This window comes from Monodelphis domestica, chromosome 1 (assembly GCF_027887165.1).
Source record: "Monodelphis domestica isolate mMonDom1 chromosome 1, mMonDom1.pri, whole genome shotgun sequence".
NCBI lineage: Eukaryota > Metazoa > Chordata > Mammalia > Didelphimorphia > Didelphidae > Monodelphis > Monodelphis domestica.
Window position 1 is genome coordinate 407299874 of NC_077227.1, and position 26076 is coordinate 407325949.

A 26076-nucleotide genomic window follows, 5' to 3' on the forward strand; every position below is an offset into this window, starting at 1 on the left:
TGACACTTTCCTATCATTGACCTAAATGGTATGATATCCAGTAGTGGAATTGCTGAGCCAAAGGTTAATGAACAACTGTTCATAAAAGTAAACTTTTCCCAAAGTTTTTTTTTCATAAAAGTAGCTTTTCTTACATAATTCCAAATTGTTTTCCATAATGGTTGAGCCAATTCATGGTTCTACCAATAGTATATTAGCATGACAGTCTTCCCATAGTTCATCTAATGACTAATTCTGTCCTTTTATAATTCTTTATTTATTTATTTATCATTATTGACAACATGGTGGGTAGGAAGTGAAGCCTCTGAATTATTTCAACTAGCATGTCAGTTATTAAAGATTTGAACTATTTTTCTGTTTGTTGATGGTCTACCATTTTTAACTGTTTTCCCCATTTCTCTTAACCAGTTATCAATTGGAGAACAAATCTTAGTTATATATTTATGCCAAGTTCCTATGTGTGTTTGATATCAAGTTTGTGTTCCCAGAATGGCTTTCATATGGAGGGCACTTAAAAAATGTTTATTGAACTAAACTGAATTAAGTTAAATATTTTCATTTTTACCAGTTACATGTAAAAATAATTTTTAACATTCATTTTTTGTTTTGAGTTCTAAATTTTCTCCCTCTCTCCTTTCCCCCCTCCTTGAGAAGGAAAATAATTTGATATGTTATTTATGTGCAATCACACAAGTTATATTTCTGTATTAGCCATGTTGTGAAAGAAAACACAGACAAAAAATCCAAGAAAAATGAAGTTTTAAAAAATATGCTTCAATATGCATTGAGAGTCCATCAGTTCTTTCTTGGGAGGCAGATAGCAAACTGAAATAAATAAGTTCCACAAGTTTAAACTTTCTACAAATAATAACCAAAGCTTTTCTGGGAAACTGGTAGTTAGAAAAAGAAATTTGAGTGGGAAATTCAATGACCTAGGCTCAATTCCTCACTGCCCCACTATAATCTTAGTATTCTAGACTGGAATATAATCATCTATTACATTCCATTTATTACTTAAAGCGGGAGGCTCCTCTATAGCATCTTCAATTGAGTCATTCCAAGAAAAGACAGAATAGGAACCATAGGTCAAGGTTCAGGTGACACCCTAATTTGGAGCATTTCATCCCCGTTAGTCTAATTACCCAGACTTCTTTCCTCTGTGGTTAGTTAGCGCACAAGGCTCATGAAGCCAAACAGATAGGCTCTAACCCCCTGGGGACCAGTAAGCCTCATTTTCCTCCCCCTAATTCTAAAAGGGTTAACTCACAGATCTTGGGCTGTTTTATAGTTTTACAATTCCAAATAGGTACATTGTAGATGATATTACTTAGATATTCATTGTTTTACACGTTTTTTTCCATTTAACATTGATTTCAGGATGCCAATAAGTCTCAGCATGTTCAGCCACAGATTTCTCTTTGATAGTTTTAGGCTTTAATTGACTTTTATCTGAAAAAAATCAAGGTATTTGTGAGTACTGCCTTCATCCATGGATCCAATGTGTCTTCCAGATTTAAAGTCAAAGCCTTTAGTCTCTTTCTTGACTTTGTGAACATTATGAATTTTATATTTATTGAGTCCAACTACATTATGACTGCTATGATAATCATTTTATTATTAAAGAATGAATTATTTCAGGCATGAATGAGTAACATCTTCTAAAATAAATTCAATAGCCCATATCCTGGTAGCCAGGAGTCTTCCTTTGCTTCTTGCTTCCTCTTGCTCTAACCATCTTAATATCACAGACTCTCCTCTGCAACATTCTTGGTGAGTAGTCATTCAGCCTATCCTTGAAGACTTCCCAAGGCTGGCTATGCCCATCTTAGATAGATCTGCTTTAACTAAGTTGAGTGAATCAAAAATCTGCTTCTGCCAGTTCTATCCATCACTCCTAGGTCTGCTTCTGGGGGACAAGTAGAACAGGGTTTCTATATAGCAGCTCTTCGAATTCTTGACATCTCTCTTATAATCACCCTGAAACTTCTCTTTTCTAGCCTAAATGACCCAAAGCCCTTCAATGTGTCATTCTGTGGTTTGATCTCAAGGTCATTCCTCACCCTGGTTATCCTCCTCTGAAAGTTCTTGAAATTATCAATGTTCTTCCTAAAATGTGGCATCCAGAATGGAGCATAAGACTAGGGATCAGATTCTGACTAGGACAGACGGCAGGCAAACATACCTCCAACACTATAGATACGTTCAATGCAGCCTCAGAGGATATTGGCTTTTTTAACTTCCATATCTCACTGCTGACAGTCCTTCAAGTACTTAAGGTCATTGCTCATGCCACCCCCCTTCCCTCTGGTGTCCCTTTCTCCAGGTTCCATTCTTTGAACCTTAAATTCAGTCCCTTACACAATTTCTTCCTAAAGAGAAGACGTCTTGATGGGCCCCCAAAGACAATCACCTTTTTGCCCATTTTCATCAATGGGTCTTGGGTTTTCTGTTTCTTTCACATTGCCAGTGTATCTAGGATGGTTCTACGTATACCAAGGCTGCTAAAAAGACATTGCTGCTACTTCATGACTCAGCCAAAGAATCAAAAATGCATTGGGCAATGTGATCCCAGAAGAAGAAACGTTCATGACAATTGATCTCAAGACATTAAGACCTCAGTGGACCGGGCCTGGAAATTGGTACACTAGAGGAATTATTTACTACAGGATGGGGAAGAGGTAGGAGCATCCTTACAGTCCATCTGGCTATGTGGTCCTCCTCCAGAGGAGATCACAGAAAAAAAGGAAAAAATTCAGGCCAGTGTTAACCCTACAACTATATAGCTGAGAAAAATTAAAACAAGTTTCAGAGCATTAAAGAAATATTGGGTTTGATATTCATCCAATATATAGAACAGCCAAACAAGAGAAGTCCAGCTAAGCACAGCTTGTCCTGCTCAGCAGCCTCTCGTAACTGCATGTTCTTCTCTGTGATCAATCCTGGAAATGAAGTCCACAGGACACCACGATATAACCCTGGCAGGCAGAGAAAACAAATTCACTTCATGTGGAACTGGGAGACAGTTTGGAGTTACCAAGTGGTGTGGCCCACACAGGCTCACAAAAAATAAACTCTACATCTAGTCTTCAATCTCCCAATAACTTGCTATCCAGTGTTAGACAAGTCTCTTGACTTGTCTGGACCTAGAACCATATGACTGCAGAATAGAGACTGAGTGTAGCTTAGAGTTCATCTTGTACAACTCGTCATTTTTTAGAGAAGGAAACTGAGAGCCAGAAAGGGAAGTTTTTTGTTTTGTTTTGAAACTGGGTATCCCTATCTCACTAGAACTAGAAGTGTAGCAGTCACAAATGGGTCCAATGTTTCTTTTTTAACCCTTGCCTTTTGTCTTCAAATCGATAGGCTAGGCAATTGGGATTAAGTGACTTGCCCAGGGTCACACGGCTAGGAAGTGTCTGAGGTCACATTGAACCCAGGACCTCCCATCTCTAGGCCTGGCTTTCAATCCACTGAGCCACCCAGCTGCCCCCTTGGCCTCTGATTTCTGAACTGAAAATTGGGGAGATTGGACCAGAAAATCTCTAAGACCCCACTTGGAACAAATTCTGTTCTAGCAAACAGCAGGGGAAGGGCTATAACCCAGGTCATCTGATTCCAAATCCAATGCTTTGTACAACAAGCATACTGCCTCAATTTCAAATCTGTTAAATGGACAGAATTGTTCTTCCTACCTCATAGAAGTCATAGACACATGAATGTCTTGAAAAGTTTTATATATAACCTGGCTTGGGTGGTATGTTACAAATATAGTAAGAAGTAATATGATGTCATGGAAAGAGTCCAGAAATGGGGGTCAAGAGAAGGGTTCCAGTTCAGACTCTGACTTCTATGTACTGTCACTTCCCCTCCCTGATTTCAGTTTCCTCCTCTTTAAAATCAGGGGATTGGACTGAAGTAGCAGTTCTCAAACTTTTTGGTATCAGGACCCATCTACGCTCTAAAGAACTTTGGAAGACTCTCCCAAGAGATTTTGTTTAGCTTGTCATTTATAGTTATCATATTGTAAATTAAAGTCATAACATTTTATGAAAATAGCTTTGGCTTTTCTGACCTTCTAAAAAGGATCTGAGACCCCCAGTCCTCCCTGGATCCCCAGGCCATATTTTGAAAATTGCTACACTAAATGATGTCAAGGGTCCATTTAGAGCTGATTCCCATGTTAAATCCTATCTTAAACCTATAAAATCTTATCAATTATTATCCTCATTTTATAGATGAGAAAACCAAAGCCAAGAGAGAAGTGGCTTGTCCACAGTTGCACAGCTAACTAGTAACATAGCAAGGACTAAATCTCAAACATTCCAACTATCCAAGTGAACCAGATTAGAATTGTTTTTAATTGAATTGGAGGAAAGTTTTGGTTGTGGAATTGTAGGACTTTGGCTCAAATCTCAACTTAGTAAAATTAGTACCTGAAAGTCATTTAACCTCTATGAACCTCCATTTTCTCATCTGTAAAGTATGGGAATAGGCCCAGATGGTCCTCTTCCAGCTCCAAATCTATGGTCCTCTGAAAGTCTGGACCTACCCATTAATTTGTAACCTTCCTTCCCAAAATCTGGGTCTGCATGTCCTATTCAACTTGCTTCCTTAAGCAGGAATTACTCTTCCCAAGCAGCCTGCACCAGTGAGCAGCAGAAACTAGACTCTACAGGAACCAAAAATGCAAGAAGCACTAAATACAGAGTCTGAGAAACTGAGTTCAAGCCTGACACTCGGGCTGTGTTACTTGGCAAGTCATTTTCTCTAGGCCTTAGCTTTCTCACCTGCACAATGGAAAGCTTGGACTAGACGAGCTCCAAGGTCCTTCCTAGCTCTAGACCCTGCCCTCCCGTAATATTTCCCTTGTCTTTGTGTCTCCATCCTACCCCTGCCACCCCACACAACTGCCAGGAATCATGAAGACACAAGGCTGGGTCTTGACAGAAGATGCTAAAAGCAGGTTTAGTCATTCTTACCTCATACACAAAGACTTGAGGGGAGATGAAATTTGCTTTAGCAATGGTGGGAAGAGTAACTCCCAAGCCAAAGAGTGCTATAAAGAAAAAAAATACTAAAATCAGTTGTGTCTCTCCCCGGTCACTGAAACAAAGGCTACAGTGACTTCCTCCCACACCAAAGTTCTTATGCCAATGCCTGGACCCCCAACCTGCTCTAAATATAGTCATCCCCTTGCTTCCCAAAACTGAAATTCAAATGTCACCAGACAAGGAGATAAGATTCCAGAAGTCGTTCTGTCTTTTCCATTTTAACTTGGATTCCAACACTGCCAACTTGGGCATGTGCCCAGAGAGTACAATGGAAAAAAGGAGAGGGTTTATTTCATTTACTGGCATTAGTTATCTGAATGACCTTAAGCAAGTCACTTGTACAGTCCCTCTGGACCTCAGTGTCATCATCGGCAAAATAAGGGGTCCAAACTAGCATGCCTCGAAGATCCCTTTGTAGCTCTAAATCTATGCTTTTATGAATGTAGAAACCAGAGCCTGACTTTGTTATTGTTTGATCATCTTCAGCAGTGTCTGACTCTTCACGACCCTATGTGGGGTTTTCTTGGCAAAGATACTAGAGTGGTTTGCCATTTCCTTCTCCAGTTCATTCTTACAGATGAGGAAACTGAGGCAAACAGGATTAAGTGACTTGCCTAGGGTCACATAGCTAGTAGGTATTTGAGGCCAGACTTGAACTCATGCAGCTGAATTTTCCTGACTTCAGGCCAGTGCTCTATCCATTGTACCGTCTTGTGTCTGGAGGAGAACAAGGACACCAAGATATTTTGAATTATGCAACAAAAAGATTAGTTGAAGAGACTGGGGGCATTTCCCCTGGGGAGAAAAAAGACTTAAGGGGGAAAGTTCAAACACTGTAAAGTTACATTGGAAAAAAGGAAACAGACTTATTTTGCTTGTCCCCTAGAGGAAGAACTAGAATCAGTAAGGAAAGTCACAGAGAGACAGAATTTAACTCCATACAAGGAAGAACTTGACCTATTTACACATCAGCTTTGTGGTATCATGGACAGAGCACCTTTGAGTCAGGAAGACCTGAGTTCAAATCCAGCCAAGTTTTGGGGACTAGAATTCCTTTTTTGCCAAAAATTGTTGGTAAATCTGGAAAATGGTCTGGCAGAAACTAGGTATAGACCAATATCTTATACCATTTACCAAGATAAGATCAAAATGAATACATGACCTAAGAATAAAGGGAAATATAATAAGCAAATTAGAAAAACAGGGAACATATTACCTATCAGATTTATGGATAAGAGAAGAATTTTTGAATAAACAAAATATAGAGAGCATTGTGAAATATAAAATGGATAATATTGATTACATTATATTTTTTTAAAGTTTTTACAAATAAAACCAACATAACCAAGATTAGAAGGAAAGTAGAAAATCAGGGGGGAAATTTTTATTGATGGTTTCTCAAATACAGGTTTTATATCCCAAATATATAGAAAATGTCAAATTTAAAAGAATGTGAGCCATTCTCCAATTGACAAATGGCCAATGAACAAATGGTTTTTGGATAAAGAAATCAAACCCATATAGTTATATGCAAAAAAAATGCTCTGAATCATTACTGATTAGAGAAATACAAATCAAAATAATTCTGAGATATCTCCCGCCTATCAGATTGGCTAAAATGATAACAGTGCAAAATGACAGATGTTGGAGGGATGTAGAAAAGTGGGAACATTAATACGCTGTTGATGGAACTATGAACTGACCCAACCATGTTGGAGAGCACCTTAGAATCATGCTCAGAGAGTTCTAAAACTGTGTATATCCTTAGACCCAGCTATACCACTGTTGGGTCTGTTTCCCAAGATGATCAAAGGAAAAGGAAAAGAGCCCATATGTTCTCAAATGTTTATAGCAACTCTCTTTGTGGTGGCAAAGAACTAGAAATTGAGGGGATGCCCATCAATTGAGGAATGGCTAAACAAATTGTGGCATATGAGTGTGACAGAACACTACTGTGCCATAAGAAATGATGAGCAGGCTAATTAAAAACAAAACAAAACATAATGGAGCAGCTAGGTTTTCTCCGTGGATAGAGAGTCAAGCCTGGAAACAGGAGGTCCTGGGTTAAAATCTGATCTGGACAAGCTGTTTAACCCCAATTGCCTAGTCCTTACCAGTCTTCTGTCTTGGAAATGATACCTAATATCATTCTAAGATGGAAGGTAAGGGTTTAAAAAAAACATGGAAAGACCTACATGAAATTATGAAAAGCAAAATAAGTTAGAACCAAGAGATCATTATATATAGCTACCAAAATAATGTTTGAAGAATAATTTGTAAATGTCTACCTCCAGAGAAAGAATTGATAAATAGAAATATAAAAGATACAGTTTATATATACATGTATCTTTTTTTTAGAATGCTTACCTTCTGTCTTAGAATCAAGATTATGAATTCCAAAGCAGAAGAGCAATAAGGGCTAAGCAACAGGGGTTAAGTGACTTGTCCAAGGTCACACAGCTAGGATATGTCTGAAGCCAGAATTGAACCCAGCACCTCCTGTCTCTAGGCCTGGCTGTCTACCAACTAAGCCTCCTAACTGCCCCCTATATACATATATCTTTTTGTCAAATGATGCTCTCTCTCCAGTGCATGCAGGGGGGAGGGAGTAAGGGAGGCAGATACCTGGGAATTTCAATGTAATCAACATACAAATAAATTAATAAAAAGAAATAAAAATTCTTGTTCCCATGGCTAAAGTTCTTACCATTTAGGTGCTCTGTCAGAGGTTCTTTGACCGCAGATCTCAGTAAAGGTTTCACCCCCAACAGCTGGCACAAGATACCAGAAAGGGATGTTCCCAGGGTCGGACAAATCAGGGAGAGATGATGGCAGGTGAAGAAACAAACAAATGGACAGACTGAGAACCCCCTGCTCCTGAAACAAAGCCAGTGATGTTTCTTCCCTCCCCACATATCTTCCATGGCTCACCTGGGCCTGTATGATAGAGACTACACTCTCTGGCCTGATATCTGGGGTTCTAATCCTGGCTCTGCTATTGGTTTTCTAGCTGGGTGACCTTGTGTATGTCCCCTCCCCTTTCTGGGGGATCATCTTCTTCATCTGGGTCATCCTAGAATCATAGCTTTAGAGTTGGAAGAGACCTCCGAAGTAGTCTGGTACAACTTTTTTCACTTTATAGATAGGGAAAATGAGGTTCAAAAAGATTAAATGATTCACCCAAGATCATACGAGGCATAAAGGGAAAAGCCAGGATCCCAACCAAAGTTCTCTAGGTGCAGAGTCTGTGGGTTTTTAAAATGCATCATCTCCAAAACCCTCTCCAATTCTAAATCCTATGATCCAACCTCATCTGCCCTAATCCCAAATACAGTGAGGAGGTAGAGTAGATAGAATACTGGACTTGGAACAGTTAGACCCAAGTTCAAATTTAGCCTCAAATACTTAGCTGTGTGACTCTGGGCAAATCACTTAGCTTCTGTCTGACTCAGTTTCCACAACTGTAAAGTGGGAATAATAATAATAATAATAATGTCTAGCTCCAAGGGCTGTTGTGAGAAAAAAAATGAGCTGTTTGTGAAGAGCCTTGAAAAATAATTTGAAATTACTCCCAGAGAGTTTTAAAACTGTATATATACCCTTAGACCCAGCAGTAGCTAGGTCTGTTTCCCAAGATCAGGGGAAAAGGAAAAGAACCTGTGTTCCAAAATATTTATAGCAGCTTTTTTTGTAGTGGCAAAGAACTGGAAATTGAAGGATGTCCATCAATCGGGGAATGGCTAAACAAATTGTAGTATATGGTTGTGATGGACTATTACTGCACCATAAGAAATGACAAGAAGGCTAATTTTTAAAAGGCTTAGAAAGAACTGCATGCAGTAAAATGAGCAGAACCAAGACAACATCATACACAAGCTATGGATTTAATACTTAAAGAATAAATTGTGAATGTTCACTCTAAAGAGCAAACTGAGAAATGGAAACATGAAAGACATCATTTTATATACATATCTGACTCCTAGATGATGCCTGTTATCAGGAAGGGTAGGGAGGGGTTGAGACACTTGTAAATCAATTCTATTTTAAAAAAACACAATGTCTGCAAATCTCAATAAAGCAAAGTGCAATAGAATGGGGGAAAAAGCTTTGCAAACTTTCAAGTGCTATATTAATACTATTATACACGTAGCAGCAACAATGAATAATAACTACATTTATGTCATGCTTTACAGTTTGCAAAGCATTTTTTAAATATCACCTCATTTTATCCTCACAACAATCTTGGGAGATAGCCTTTATTTTTAACCTTATTTGACAAATGAGGAAACTGAGACAGAGGATAAGGGATTAGCCCAGGATCTAATAGTGTCTGAGGCTGAATTTGAATTCAGGTCTTCTGACTCTAAGCCTAGTACAAGATCTACTCTACCAGTTAGCCGCCTTTCCTTGGGTTTGTCCTCTCTCTTCTCTTTGCCTTTGCTTGCACTGCTTTTAGTTTTCTGCATGGATCCAACATCTGGTAAAAGTCTCTCTATCCTTCAGAGTTCAGTGTACATTTTCTACTAGGCCAAAATGTTCTATTTTTAAAAGACTTACATCAAAAACGCCCACATTGGAGGAGGTCACATTGAACTCGATGTCCCTAAAAAGCAATCACCAAAAACATTTGAGACAGGAAGCCCTCCTGATTAATTCAACTTTAGACATTCAACAAGCTTTTATTGCATCCCCACCGTGTACCAGACCCTGTTCTAAACCCTGGTCTTAACCCCACAGCTCCATCCCTTGCTTCAGATTCTTCCCCCTTCCACTTTCCACAGACATAACTCCTTCCAAGACACAGATGGCCTAATTTGGTAAAGAAGCTTTAAAAGAAAGAAGAAGAAAAGTAATCACTATGAAAGTAAGCTCTCTAGAATCCTAGTTTCTGGTCCTTATTGCCACAAACTCACTAGGTGGCTTTTGGCAAGCCTCTTCTCCTTGTTGGGTCTCAGTTTCCACCTTTGGAAAATGAGGAGGTTGAACTAGATCCCTAATGGGGCAAGTCATTTCTAGCAGAAATTCCCAAATAGAGAAGAAAGATTACTTTGCTGTCAAAGAACTATAGAATGTGTTTGTTCAAGCAGAGATCCTTGATCTTTTTAAGAAAATGTCTTGACAGCTGAATTTCAGTATAATCAGTTTCCTTTGTAGTCCTTTTATTTTAGATTTTTAAAAACATCATTCTGAGAAGGGATCCAGGAACTTTACCAGATTGCCAAATGGACCCGTCACACACACACATTCATACACACATATGCACACATACACATACATACACTTAGAGTTAAGAACCTCTGATTTAATTAAATTTAAGCAAATGGAAGACCCAGCCAGTTTACCTGTCTGACTCTTCCTAAGTCTTCAGAGCCTCTATACTCCTGCATCATTTGATTTGGAGAAAGGTGGGAAGAGGGAGCATGATAGAACCTGATAGGACTGTCTGATTCCTTTTTACCTAAAGTTAGCAGCTAGGTGACACAGCAGATAGAGTGCTGGGCATGGCGTCAGGAAGACTCATCTTTCTGAATTCAAATTGGGCCAAATCAGAACTTCCTAAGCTGTGTCCCCCTTGGAAAGTCACTTGTTTGTCTTAGTTTCATCACCTGTAAAATGAACTGGAAAAGGAAATGGCAAACCACTCCAGTATTTCTGCCAAGAAAACCCCAGATGGGGTCACCAAGAGTCAGACACAACTGAAAATGACTGAACAACTACAAAACTAACAAAATCACTGGGGAAAAGGAGGGACAATATATAGACAGATGTGGTATTTTTCACTGTAAATAAGCCAAGCACTTGTACCTTTTTCTTTGGGGCCTACAAAAGTCCATGCAGGATTTCTATCCAATCATCTTGCCTAATCACAATGATGATGATCCTTCCTCACATTCCCCATGGTACTTACAAGGTACAGGGGGCTTTTACTCTCATAGAGTCATTCAATCCTCTCTATAGCCTTGGAGAGGGGCAGGACAAAGATTGTTTTGACCATTTTATAGATGCAGAGATAAAATTCTTGGAACCATAAGCTAGGAAAACAGTCATCTAAGAAGGCTGGTACAAACAGTCACAAAGATGTAAATCACATTTAACTCTTCTATTCGCTTTGGCCCAACACAATTCTATCAAACATCAACCATATCCTTTGACTATTCTCTATACCAAACTATATAATCTCAGAGCTTGGAGGAACCTTAAAAATGATCTAATGTAGCCCTTTCATGTTGCAAACAAAAAAATTAAATCCAAAATTTGACTTTCCCAGGAACACACAGCAAGCAGATAATAGGCTGTGATTTAAGCCCAAGACTGAGTTCCCAGTCTAGTGTCCTTTATTTGATGTGGATCATGAGATTTAGAGCTGGATGGGATCTTAGAGATCTTCTAATCCATTTCCCCTCTTTTTAACAGCTGAGGAAACTGAGGGCCCAAAAGTTTAAATGATTTGCCCAGAGTTACCCAGGTAATGAATAGCAGAGGCAAGTTGAAGTCAGTTGTTTTTGTTTTTGTTTTTTTCAATTCCAAATGCAGTGTTCTTCCCATGAACATGAAGACTCTGGACTCTCCTGGCCACCCTTTGCCTTCCACCCATCATCAGGCTGTAGGAGCTATTCCTTACTTCTGAAGAGATGCATTAGCCTGCAGCTTCCCTCCAGACATAAAAATGTTGAGCGCCAGATCCACAGCCTATAATGAAAAAGGAAAGGAGAATCAAGAAAGGAATAGCCTGCTCTTGGCAACATAAGCATAATACTCAACATGACATTGTGTAAGGAAAAATAAAAATGCTGTAAGTAAAAAAAAGACATATTTAGAGTATTGTGAGTGGCAGGATGAGGATGTGGGGAAAGTTATGGGGAAAAGGGGAAAAAATCATAACTAGCCATCATCACTGTACCTGTAGCTCTGAACTTATTGAACTTTATCCCCTCCTTTAAACAATCAACAAATATTTAGTAAGAGTTACTATGTGCCAGGAGCTATGCTGGGCATGAGGAACACAGAAAAAATGAAAGTCTTCAACCTCAAGAAGTTTGCATTCTAATTTAATGAAAAATAGATGAGAAAAGGTCAGATTAGCAAATATAAACTTAAATGTGAATGAGTTGGATCTTTCTTATGAAAGAGAATATTTTAATAAAAGGATTAATAGATATTAATAAAAACTATGAAAGCTTGAACTAAAATTAAACATGATTCAGCTAACAAGATCTAAATGTATACATACTGACAAAACTTAGTGAAATTAGAAAGTCTAATGGGAGATAAAAATGCAGCATATGGCTCTTGATCTGGGTTTTTAAATATTGTATTTTTATTTTGAAATTCATAAACAAGAAATAAAATAAACATTTTATATACACCATAAAATATAAAGAGGATCATACATGAAACAAGTTATAATATGCATAGCTTGACTTTCTTTTGAGTGATAAAAAAATTCAACATGGCACTGTCAAAGCAGTTCTCATTACTTCTGGCCTTCCTTCTCTTCTATTATATGTATTATTACAATCCATCAATTTCCTTCTTTATTATTTCGGGATGTGAAGAGTGGGGACAGGGCAATCCTATTCCTACTCCTTCTCCTACTGCTATCTTTTCGTATCTGAAACTGGAAAAAATAGCAAACAAAATATTTGTAATGAAAGTACATAGTCAAAGAAAGCAAATTTCCCCACTGTCCATTTCCTAAATGGGCTTTTTATTCTGCAGCTTATAGCCATCGCCTCTCAGTCAGGAGGCAAGCACAACTTGATCTGAGTCTTGAAAGAATATTGGGAGTCTTGAGAGGCAAAGGTGAGGAGGCAAACGAGGATCAGTGCAAAGGTAAGGAGATGGGATATGGAGCATTGTGAGAAACAGCAAGTCAGCTCGTATGGTTTGACTGCATTAAAGAAAATACTGGAATCATATCAAACATGTCCAAAATTATGCATTTTGATCAAGTATCATTTAAACAAAGGGATGTTAAGCAAGACGGTTTGAGATTTTTAAAGTAATTGACAATCATCAAATCCATTTTAAATGCTTAAATCAACATATGAAGAAAATTATTCAATAGAGCACAACCAATATTTCTGTGAAGAAAAAAAAAGAAGCTTGCATTCCATTCTATCAGAGGTGTAACAGTATATTCAAAGCATTTGCCCTTTCTCTGACATAAACCTCTATATGAAAGCAGCGAGTTCAATGAAAGCAATGATCACTTCACTCAAGTTCCAACTTTTCTCCCTTCTCTCATATTTTCTAAGATGGAATTCACATCTAGTGAAGGACTTGCTCTTTATAAAGCCGTGCTAGCTCTTACTGATCATCACTTTCCTTTCGAAGTGGTCACAAATCATTCCTTTAGTCATCCATTCTAGAATTCTGCCAGGAATTTAAGTTAAACTCATCACTTTCTAGTTTACAGCCTCTATTCACTTCCAGAGTTTGATGCATTCCCTGAATTACAAGATCTCAGAATTTCTGACTTGGAAGAGAACCCAAAGATCCACCTAATGTAATCTAAGTCCCACATTGCAAAGAATTCCTTCTGGAACATACAGCAAGTAGTCATCTAGTCTCTGCTCAAAGATCACCAACAAAGTAAATGTTTAACAACTAGCTCTCTGGAAGAGGAGGGGAAGGGGATATATTACTGAAAATATTTTGGTATATTTTTTTCTTTGTGACTCTGACTTCCTTAGGTAATGCAGGGAGGTACTGGAGCAAACTCAAATGAGTTCTGGAGAGCCAATTGTTAAATTTTCAGTGTGAGCGTTCATACCTCAAGAATTGGCAAATGCTACAAATCATGGTTTGAGGAGGCAATGAAGTAGCTCAGTGGATTGAGAATCAGGAGTAGAGATGGAAGGGCCTGGATTCAAAGTGGGCCTTGGATACTTCCTAGCTGTATGACTCTAGGCAAGTCACTTAACTTCCATTACCTATCCCTTTCTGCTCTTCTGCTTTGGAGCCAATATATGTATTAATTGCAAAATGGAAGGTAAGGGTTAAAAAAAATCAGGGTTTGATTTGTTGTTTTGTTCATTATCTGAGTATCATGGGGACTGGGCTCCAAGAAGATTGTTTTCTTTGGCCAAACTTATTTCATGTCTTTTTTGATAGCTACTAGACCAGTAAATGAGGGGAATGATATAGCTATAATTTGCATAGATTTGAACAAAATATTTGACAAAATTACTCCTGTCGTTCTTGTGGACAAAACAGATAGATAGTTCTGTTAAGCAAATCTTGAGCTAGCTTATTCAAAGAGTATTCACTAATGGGCTGACGTCTACATGAAAGGCAGGGACTAACTTTTCATTTTATCTTTGCATCCTCAGGTCCAGTACGATGCCTGTTACTAATACTGGAAGTAGAGTAAGTAGGCATTTAAAAGGTTGGATTCGTTTGGGTTGAATGAAAGGTTCCGGTGGCAAGTCCTACGGCACTGTCCTTGGCTTCATGTAATTTACCCTTTTTTATTAGGGGCTTGAAAGAGTTCGTGGATAGCGTGAGTATCCAAATTTCAGATGACAAAGGTGAGATAGCTAACATAGAGAGAGAACTCAGAATCAAGATATAAAAAGATCACAGCAAGCTAGACTGGTGAACTGAAGCTCTTAGGATAACAATTGAAAGGGGGAAATGTAAAGTTCAACACAGACTAAAAATCAGCCTCGTAACCAAAGGAAGGCTCATGATGGGCAGCTAGATATTAAATTATGAGAAAAAAAGATCTGAGTGTGTTAATAATCTCATTGGGAATCAGCAGTGTGACACTGCAGATCAAACAAGACTATAGCTCCTAGCTTGCATAGTGAGCTATTATGCCTAGAATGAGGGAAGTGACAGACCCACTCTACCCTGGCCCTTGTCAGCTAGCAGGGCATTAAGGTGGCACAATGGCTTAGAGTCAGTGGAACATGAGTTCAAATACCACCTCAAACACTTACTAGCTGTGTGATTGGGCAAGTCACTTAACCTCTGACTGCCTCAGTTTCTTCATCTGTAAAATGGTGATGAGTAGTAACATCTATCTCCTAGGGTGGTTGTGGGGATCAAATAAGATAATAATTGTGAAGTGTTTAGTGCAGTGCCTGGCACATAGCAAGCACTACATGAATGTTATGTACTAGTAGCAGTAGTAGTCAGACCAGTCCTGAGCATTTTGTTCCATTCTGGGCATCACAGTTTGGAAGGGGCATGGAAAGAACAGAACACAGCTAGAGCGAACCAGCCAGGATGCTGAGGGGACTAGAGTATTTGCCATAGTAGGATTGGTTAAAGGAACTGTGGTTATTCAGCCAGGAAAAGAGAAGACTTGGTGGAGAGTGTGCTATTTGCCTTCATCTCTTCACAGAATTGTCATTTGACAGAAAGCATGTTTAGCACCTAGTTGTTCTTCTTGGTCTCCAGATCTAGAATGAGGAACAACAGGGATATTTAAAGAAGCAACGTATTTTGGCACTAAGGTAAGGAAAACACTCTAGGAATGAGACAAATACATGAGCAGACCTCAGGAATTAATGGCCTTGGGAGTTTTTAAAGCTAAGACTGGATGACCTTGTCAAGGTGATCATCAACGGTAATGGAAAAGGAATTCTCAATTCTAAATTGGACTAGTTGACTACATAACTCTTTTCCAATTTTAAGAATCTCTGAGGGGAAGTCAGGTGGCTCAATAGATGGAGAGTCAGGCCTAAAGATGGAAGGTCCTAGGTTCAAATCTGGCCTCAAACACTTCCTAGCTGTGTGACCCTGAACAAGTCACTTAACCCCCATTGCCTAGCCCTTACCACTCTTCTGCCTTGGAGCCAATACACAGTATTGATTCTAAGAAGGGAGGTAAGGGTTTAAAAAACAAAACCAAAACAGGGAATAAACACTTTGGAATGTCAGAACTAGATGTGATCTTATATGATAGAATGTCAGGGCTAGAAAGAACCCAAGGTCATGTTGTTTCTTACAACTTAGAGTGCCCTCCCACCCCAAAGTCTTCAACTTCAACCTCTCCTCCCACCTCTCTATTAAAATTCTGCGTGTTTTCTTAATGTGCTCCATGTATAAATAGCCAATTCATTTAACATCACTGAACTTCAGTACCTTCGTCTGTAGAATGGAAATGGTGATGGCATCTGTCCCTACCTCCCAGGTCCCTTGCAAAGATCAGTAAATTCCTGAGCTCATCACCCAGCCTGTAGAGGCCTGGCTGGATCCAAGAGGAAGCAGGCAGACCTTCCGGTCAGCTCCTCCACTCTGATCCTTACCATATCCAGAGAGAAGAGAGACTTGAAGGCCGAGTTGGAGGAGACAGCCAAGACATCCAGAAGGTACTGGATCCACAAGGATGTTTGGTTGTTGTGGATTGTGACGATGGGCTCAGCATTGACCCGGGCCTTTAACACTAAGGGCATGGAATTCGGGAATTGACGGAGGACCTGTGGAGGGTAAAAAGAAAGGAGATCCTTGAGGCTCCCTGCTGAATCCTGGGAGTGGATCTCCAGTGGTACAGGATGGATTATCATCTCTCTATCTCTGTTGAAGAATAGAAAGAAAAAAAGTGGGGGCACAGGATGCTTAGCCAGAGCTCCCAATTCTGGACTCTAATTTCCAAGCCCTGTCCCACTAGGAGCAAGCAACAGATCTGGGTCCAAGCCCAGGTCTAAAATATTGACCATCAGCCTGGGGCTACTTGCCCAGCAAATAAGGATCATACTATCCCTGGGCCCCAGTCACCACCACCAAGTGCAGAGACAAGCATCCCAGAAACAGACCTCAGGAATCAGGTTCCCCAGTACTGATGTGGTCAGCTGATTATTTTTAGAGTTCTGAAATAATAAAAAGAATAATAATAATCAATTCATTAGTGAGAAACCATATCATATGATGGAAAGAGCACTGATTGAAGAGTCAGGAAACCTAGGTTCTAGTCCCAGCTTTGCCACTGACTCACTGGGTAGCCTTGGACAGAGACATTCGCCCTCCCCCATTCTCAGTTTATTCTTTATTAATATGCCCATTCAAGTCAACAAGCATTTACTAAGTAGAGAATATGTACATTCATTAATCCTTGTTTTGCCCTCTTTATGGGGATAAAGTAAGGACCAAATAAAGGGAACTAAAATGCTTTTGTATATGGAGTAACCAAGAGAGAACCATGAAAAAAAAAAAGCATAAAGAGGCAGTTTCCAAAGGAAGAAAAGCAAACTGTTAACAGTCATTTTGAAGAAGACACCAAATCAGGGCAATGAGGTAGCACAGTAGATAAAGTGCCAGGTCTGGATTCAGGAGGTCCTGGGTTCAAATCTCATCTCAGACACTTCCTGGCTGTGTGATGCTGTGCAAGTCACTTAACCCCAGTTGCCTAGCCTTTACTACTCTTCTGTTTTGGAATCAAGTTTTGATTTTAAAGCAGAAGGCAAAAGTTTGTTTTTGTTTTTTTTAATGCACCAAATCACTAACATAATAAAAGTAAATTTAGCATCCTTGATGTTTCCCCCCTCACCATGTGACTGGAAAAGGTGACAAAAGACAAAAATGACAAATATTGGGATGGAGGAAGGGGAGTTGGGAAGACCAAAACATAAATATACTGCTGATGGATAAGTAAGTTAAGTCCAGGAGTTCTGAAAATGGATTTGGAATATCTTAAACATCATTATATACGGCATGTGTCCTTTGTCCAGTGGTACCACTTAGTAAGCAGTAAGTAACCTCCTTGTAGCATAAGGAGGCCAGGAGGAAGGAAAGGTCCCATGTAAGTAGGCAAAAAACACCCATTTTTGGTAGCATTTTTGTAGCAGCGAAGAACTAGAAGGAAAGTGAGTACTTCTCAGATGGAGAAGGTCTGAAGAAATTGTGGCAGGTGAATGTAGTGGAATATGACTGTAAATAACAAATATATAGAATTCAGACAAACCTGAAAAGAGCTCTATGAACTGATATAGAATAAAGTAAGCAAAACCAGGAGAAAATGTGCATAGTGACCACCGTCATATAAAGGAAAAACAGCACTGAAACTTGGAAACTTTAGTCAAGGCAAAGACCATCTTGGCTTCAGAAAACCAACCGTCAAGTCTGCCTTCCCCCTCTCAGGGAATGAAGAATGAGGCAAACATTTTCAAAAAAGGAACAATTATTGATTTGTTTATTATCCTTATTTGTTACATGAGAGGGCTGGTAATGGCGTCAAGGATGTTCTTGTTTATGTGAGGGGAAGGAGGGAAAAGGGGGTCCTCAGAAAATGGCAATGACATAAAAAAAGCTTCAAAGGTATTTGAAAAGAGCTAAAAACAAACTATCTGGTGATTTAGAAATGTCAGCTAATATTGTCATCATTACTGCTGCAGAATATTTAATCTGCCAAAACCTGTCTCCTATAATTAATCAAGGCATGCTGTAGAGGCGGCCTTGGGTTCTTGAAGGCCATGCTAGAGGAAGAAGAGAAGGAGCACAAACTCAAGAAGGCCTTTCTAAATTGAAATGACTTTATATCGCTGGCCTTCTGCCAGATCTATATCCAAAAACCAATCTAGAGAACTTTAGCACCCAGAATTAACCATATTTTTTTTTTCTGGTTTCTGGATTTTCTGGTTAAAGCAATACACAGAACCACCTACTAAAAGCATGGAGAGGGGATTATTTGAGTGGACAGAAGTATCCATATGAATGAAATCAAGCACCCACACAATAAATCTTTTTAGGGATTACTTCCAGGGAGGGGAAAATGTATCTGCCTGGGTAAAACCATGTTCCAGGAAAGCTGGAGTCAAATTACCTTCCCTGATGATATAATTGGCTCCATATAAGTACTTGAAAGCATTTACTCCTTCTTCCTTCCAAAGGAATCTGTTGTGTTTTAGCCTTAAGTGTCTCATTCCATGTTTTACTCAATGAATTTTTGCAAGTATCTTTAGAGTTAGGTAAAGCAAAAATGTTGTATACATTTTAACATAATAATGATGTGTGTAGAGCTCTTAATAATTTTTCTTTTTTTTAAAACCCTTACCTTCCATCTTAGAATCAATACTGTATATTGGTTCTAAGGCAGAAGAGCGATAAGGGCTAGGCAATGGGAGTTAAGTGACTTGCCCAGGTCACACAGCTAGAAAGTATCTGAGGCCATATTTGAACCCAGGACTTCCAATCTCCAAGCCTGTCTCAATCCACTGAGCCATCTAGCTACTCCATCATTTAATACTATTTCAAAGTATTTTTATATCCATCACCTCATATGCAGGATCAGGGAGTATTTATTGCCCTTATTTTGTAGATAGAGGAGCTGCTATAAAAATATCAAAGGGAAATGATGAGAAAATATGAAAATAAAGTTGTAAAGATAGAATACTAAGGAAAAAGGAATAACCCTCTTTCTGAGAGTAATCACAGTAATCCATGGGAAACCTGATGACACTTACCAACTGGCCTGTGATGTCTAAATTAATGGACCCAGACTTCTGCATGAGGAAGTGGATTGAGTCAAATAGACCTTGTGAAAGTCCAAAGTTAATCATGGCAGTACTAGAGCCCACTTGTTGAGGCAGGGAGAAGGAGGACGGAGGTGGAGGGAAAACAATCGGCTTGCCCAACAGGACGAAGGTGGCCTGGTCAGAGAGTTTGAGGGAGAAAAACAGGATCTTAGCAGAAACAGCCATGATTTGGAAGACTTTAACAGGCATGGCAAGGAATGAGAGCAAGATCAGATTATCAGCATCAGGGCATTATTACAGTTAAGTTTGATCAGCAAGACTGACTCTTTTTGTGGAGAAAGGCCCCAGTTCAGGAAGACTCACTCAAAGTGCACGTTTCTAGCAATGAGCCTTCTTACAATGAGTCCTTTGAGTCTGAGCTTCCTGGTCCCAAAGTCTTGGATGACTACCACCTTGCACCTACTTCTAATTGTACCCAGGGCCAGCATTCTTATTATTAATACCTTCTTCCTACCTAATGATTCTTGTCACCTACTTTGGCCCCCTCATAGTTCACATGGTTTTCACTGTATGTGAAGAGAAAATTTCCTTGATTCTTGATCCATGGTGGATGTTCATGTGCTTTACAGTCCTTTGTATAAACTACAGCATAGGTTTAGGGCCAAAGACCAAGTAAGTGACCTAATTCCTGATTATTTCTTATTGGTTTGGGGCTTTTCAAAGCACCCCTCTACTCCAACCCCATCAAATAGATTTATTTCAATTCATTACATTTCCATGACTAAAGAATGATGGGCATTAAGATCCTCTCAAGTGCTAGGGATTCAACAAATTTACTAAGTGACTACTATAAGCAGAAGTTAGTATGAGATCTTAGGAAGAAGGAAAACAATTTAGATAAGACATGGACACTGATTACATGGCCCTCAGAAGGAATATGAAATATACAGAAGTACTATAATATTCCTTTACTCTTGTCTCTCCCTTCCCAACATATTCTCTCTGCTCCAAATAATTCAGTTTCTTCCCTGTTTTACATCACAAAATATTCACACCCCAGTTTCTGTGTCTTTCTTTAAGCTGCCCTCCCCTCACCTGAAGTCCAAGTCTTCCTCTCCTCTTTAAATTCTGCTCTTTTGAGGTTCAATTCAGGTCCCATTTCCTCTAGAAATGTTGTTCTTCCTACTCTCAGCTGGGGTAGTCTCCCTTTCTCCAGTTTCTGCAATATTTAGATTTTGAATTGAATTTATCCCTCACCCAAATCCCATGATGCATTTCTTTGTTCATTGTGAGATTTTGTGAGATTTTCTATTTTCCTCAAAACAAATTTTGAGTTCCCAGAGACTAGGCTTCCTCTTTTTCCTATCTATATCACCACTTAGTCCAGGTAGTATTCAAGGAATCATAGGCTGTTTGGTCTATTAAGGAAGCAATAACCTGAAGGTTTCCAATCTAAATGGTAAGATGTGGCAGGTAGTTAGAGATTAGTCAGTAATAGCTAAGTTCAATGCTTACCTTGATAGCCAGGGATATATAGTCTTTGGTGATGGTGGGTGGGTGGGTCAAAGAATAGCTGATCTGGGATTCAGGGCCAATAGTGCGGAGACCTAGAATTATAAAAGAACAGAATGCCCAAACTCGAACCACAAGTAAAGTGCAGTGAATAGAGTACTGGGCCTGGAGTCAAGAAGACTTAAGTTCAATTCTAGCCTCAGACACTTAGTAGCTGTGTAGCCCTGGGAAAATTACTTAACCTCCATTTGTGGCAGTTTCTTACAGAATAATAATAGCACCTATCTGCCAGGGTTGTTGTGTGCATAAAATGAGAAGATATTTGTGAAATATTTAGCACTTAGCAAGCGCTCTAAAAAAAAAAAGATTCTCATTTCCTTCCTTCCAATATTCTCATTTTATAGAGGAAGAAAATAAAGCATGAAAGAAGTGTTATCTGCCTAAAGTTATGAAAAAGGTTAGTGGCAGAACTTTTCTAATAGTCTATGTTCTAAGGGCCCTCCCAAATCTACCATTCTGTGATTTATATTCCAAGGACCTTTCTAGTTCTGATGTTTTATGGTTCTTGTCATAGGCATCAGGTAGAGTAGAAAGATCGTTGGATTCAGACAACCAGGGTTTGACCATCTTCCATATTGACTAGATGGATGAATTCACCACTACAAGCCTCAGTTTCATTATCTGTAAGATGGAAATGATAGAGTAGCAACATAGCATATTGGAAAGAACCCTCAATTTGCAGTAGGAGAACCAGAGTTCAGATCCTTATTCTCCTACTCAACTGACTTGTGAAACCTTGGGCAAGTCAATCCCTTTGGGCATTAGTTTCCTTGGTGGGTAAAATAAGGAGAATAGAAAATAGAAAATTTCAAAGGTCACTTCCAGTTTCATTTGATTCTTTGAATCATACTTTTGAACTATTTAGATTATAGGAGTGCTTTTTGGAGGACTCTGTAAGCTGGAAGATATTATAAAAGTGTTGACTTCCTCAAAAAGCCCAAGGCACAGACCTGTGCACAGAGCAGGTGCCCATCTCGGAGATTCATTGATGGCAGATTGCTTCCAGTGATCTTACTCTCAGATATTCCATAAGTACTGATCAATGTCTTATGATCTTTGAAACTGAGGGGCATCTGTAATGGACTGGATACCCCCATGGCTCTGGGCCCAGACAGAGGGTCAGCAGTCAAATCAAGTCAACCCAACACTTACCTATCAGGGTACCCATATAAACATTCAGTCCTTCAACCAGGAAAGAGAGCTTCGAACATGGCTATACCAACCAGAAAGAGGACAAACAACTTGTTAATTAAATAGATGGTCAAGGTTAAAAAAGGCAAAGCCAATGCCCAAAGGGCGACAAAAGAATATCTACCCTTTGACCCAGCCATAGCACTGCTGGGTCTGTACCCCAAAGAGATAATGGACAAAAAGACTTGTACAAAAATATTCATAGCTGCGCTCTTTGTGGTGGCCCAAAACTGGAAAACGAGGGGATGCCCATCAATTGGGGAATGGCTGAACAAACTGTGGTATATGTTGGTGATGGAGTACTATTGTGCTAAAAGGAATAATAAAGTGGAGAAGTTCCATGGAGACTGGAACAACCTCCAGGAAGTGATGCAGAGCGAGAGGAGCAGAACCAGGAGAACATTGTACACAGAGACTAATACACTGTGGTATAATCGAACGTAATGGACTTCTCCATTAGTGGCGGTGTAATGTCCCTGAACAACTTGCAGGGATCCAGGAGAAAAAAACACCATTCATAAGCAAAGGATAAACTATGGGTGTGGAAACACCGAGGAAAAGCAACTGCCTGAATACAGAGGTTGAGGGGACATGACAGAGGACAGACTCTAAATGAACACTCTAGTGCAAATACTATCAACAAAGCAATGGGTTCAAATCAAGAAAACATCTAATGCCCAGTGGACTTACGCGTTGGCTATGGGGGGTGGGGGGGAGGAAAAGAAAATGATCTTTAACGAATAATGCTTGGAAATGATCAAATAAAATATATTAAAAAAAAAAGGCAAAGCCAGTACTATCTACCCAAATCAAACAGGAGGTGTTTATTAAGTGCTTTTCATGTTGTAGGTGCTATGCTAAACACAGATATAAATTTAAAAAAAAGGAAAAGCAGGTCTTGCCCTGAAGGAGTTTACATTCTAATGGGGGAAATAGTAAATACATAAATAGATAAACACAACATAAATGCAGAGTAGATGGAAGGTAACCTTAGAGGGGAAGGCATTAGCAACAGCAGAGAACTGTGAAAGATCTGCAAGATCCATCCTCCAAAATACCTCCTTTCCCAATTAGTCCGAAATTACTTCAGTGGGAGAAAAAGATCCTAATTCTCAAGTGGAAGACAAGACTGAAAGGTCATTTATCCTGAAAGAGTTAGCCCAGAAGATAGAGGGGGGAAGTCCATGGGCATCAAGTCTTAAAATTCTTCCTTGGAGCGAATAGGAAAGTGGAGATAAGAACTAGATACCTTGAAAAGGGAGGTAGGAGAATTAGGGAGAACAAAATGGGTGCATAAACCCAAAGCTGTGGACATTGGGGACAAATTTGACCCACTTGAAAGTTTTGCTCTCCCTAAGCCATTCCTAAGGACAGTTGTCTCCTTTCTTCAGGCTTTTTCTATAGGCACAAAAGTGAATCAAAACTATAAAGATGCATAGAAACATTAATTCATTAAGGAGTTGCTAATATCAAATCATTTCCTTGCTATATGAATCCACAATGGATTCCCATTTGAGTTTCATTCCAGGAAATAATGTTTGTCTACTGACAAATTCTATTTGCTCTGTCATCATAAAAATGTAAACTATATTCCTTTTTGCTGGAGGAAACAGGAACAGTGCTTTAATCAACTCTTTGAGGGCCTAGACAGCACAGGTACCTGATACTTCTTGCCAAAGGCAACTCTTCTGTTTCAATCTCTTCTGAAATAAGCAGGGGAAAGATGATCAGGACCTTTTTTAAAAGCAATAACAATCTTTCACACTGTTCAGCACTTTGTGATTTTTTAAACTGTTTCTATATCCATCATCTCTTCTGAACCTTGAAACTTCCCTGCAAAGTCAATAGGTTCCAAACTTTCCTCATTTACAGATGACAAAACTGTCAAAGGAAATCCTAAAAAGGATGTGAGAAGGGTAAGTAGTGTGTGAATGGATGATGGTAGGAGGATGTAGGGAGAAATAAGGAGAATGCTAGAGTTATACCTCTTCAGCGACCTCTATCAGGCTCTTGAGTAGCACAAGAAAAAGTCAGACTGTTTGTAGTCCAACAGTCATTCTTTCTGCCAAAGACTACTAATCCTCTATCCCCATAGACTGAGACAAACGTCATGCCTAGAAAGAGACTCCTACTGATGGAAACTGGGCCGTCAAATCATTTAGCAAGATGGATAACACAATATGGTATATTTTGCAGATGAAAGAAGAGGCCTTGTTCCAAAAACCCCTGCTTAGTGTTTAAAATTCCATTATTAAAAGAGTTGCTAGTTTCACTAACATTTAGATTAAACATTCCAAAAAGTTGAAGCCAAAAGATTCTTTACCTTATGAGGTAAGATAGCCTTAATATATCCATGAATAGAGTTCCATATTTCTTTTGACCTAGAGAAGCCAAGTAAAACATGCCTATCAGATGGAGTAACACATATCCCCACAGCTCCACAAACTTAGCCCAAATGTCCAGGGTGTAAGCCCCTCCCTGCCTTCATCTGGGCCTCCTCCCTTGCAACTTCCTTCATCATTCCCCATCAGGATAGCCCTACAAAGGCCATCCCTTATGGTGAAATACTAAGGAGAATTGTACAAAGCTCACTGTCTTTCCAAGAAGGAAGGGACCTCAGAAACCCACCAAGTCTCATCTACACTTGGATCTTAATGCCCTCTTCAAAGTTCACACCATGTGGTTACTCAGATTTAGTTACTCCCAAGGTAGCCATTCCATTATAGGCAGCTGTAATTTTCAGGACCTGTTTCTTTATGTTGAGACAGAATCTGCCTCTCTTACCTTCCTCCTATTGCCCCAAGTTCAACACTCAGGTGCAAAGGAGAAAAAGTCTAAACCAGTGATGGCAAACCTTTTAGAGACTACATGCCATGTACCACCCTACCCCCTTACCCCACACTTGGGAGGGAGAAAGCACTCCAATTGGGTTGCTGGGCAGAGAGGTGGATGAAATAAATAATGTTCTCAGCTCAGGTGAAGAGGGGGAGGGGAGTCCTTAGCACTCTGCTCCCCTCCAGTTCTGCGACCTGTGAGCCACACCCCTTACCCACTATGAGTTCTCATTGGCTGCTGGGCAGAGGGGCAGGGGATGTGGAAAAATGTCATCAGGCATGGTGGAGAGGGGGAGGGGAGGAGCTCCCCCCCCCCAGTCCCTCTGCCTCTCTAGTAATGAGCTGGGGGGGGGGGGGAAGAAGCATGCCCACAGAAAGTGTTCTGGATGCCATCTTTGGGACCCAGGTCCACCATCACAGCTCTAAACCTTCTTTTATTTGGCAGTCCTTTGAATTCTATTTGTATATGACAACATGGGCTAGACTCTGTATTCTTAGCCATTGAGGAATGAAAGGATCTAGCCAAACAATTCTGGTAGAAAGTAAGGCAGCTGTAATGCTGCCTTATGGATTTAATGCCAATGGATTTAAATTCAGAGGATCTGAATCCCAGCTCTGCTATATATGTGACTGTGAACGAACCATTTAATCTTCCTGAACATCAGTTTTCTCTGTATCTGTAAAACTGAAGGGGGGGGGGGGGTTATTAGATCTTTAAGTACCTTTTTGGCTTTAAATGCCACAATTTCACATGACCTCAGGCTGAGGAGTCAGGAGGACTGAATTCTAATTCTAGCCCACCAGTGATGTGATGTATGTAGAACCTCTGGCAAGTCATTAGTATTATAGACCACAGATCATCATAGCCGGAAGGGGTCTTAGAAACCATCTACTACAAATACTTTTGTTTTTCAGAGGAATAAAAGTTGAAGCTCAGAATTGGGGAAATTACTTGCCCAAGACTAGCAAGAAAGTTAGAATCAGCAACAGTACTAAACATCTAAG

At 39.6% G+C, this 26076-nt stretch overlaps 1 protein-coding gene across 1 annotated transcript in view; it reads right to left on the bottom strand.

Moving 5' to 3' along the window:
• Positions 1–742: 742 nt before the first annotated feature.
• The window catches only part of BPIFB2 (BPI fold containing family B member 2), a 32518-nt gene continuing 7184 nt past the window's right edge, over positions 743–26076 (bottom strand). Inside the window, exons 4-14 of the mRNA XM_016428535.2 lie at positions 24561–24618; positions 22199–22259; positions 20990–21081; positions 19463–19648; positions 16820–16873; positions 16313–16483; positions 11674–11741; positions 9609–9654; positions 7759–7822; positions 4980–5056; positions 743–2975 (exon numbers count right to left, since the gene is read on the bottom strand). Of these exons, the coding sequence (XP_016284021.2) occupies positions 2934–2975; positions 4980–5056; positions 7759–7822; positions 9609–9654; positions 11674–11741; positions 16313–16483; positions 16820–16873; positions 19463–19648; positions 20990–21081; positions 22199–22259; positions 24561–24618 (919 nt within the window). The 3' untranslated portion in view covers positions 743–2933. The remainder of the gene's footprint in view (positions 2976–4979; positions 5057–7758; positions 7823–9608; positions 9655–11673; positions 11742–16312; positions 16484–16819; positions 16874–19462; positions 19649–20989; positions 21082–22198; positions 22260–24560; positions 24619–26076) is intronic.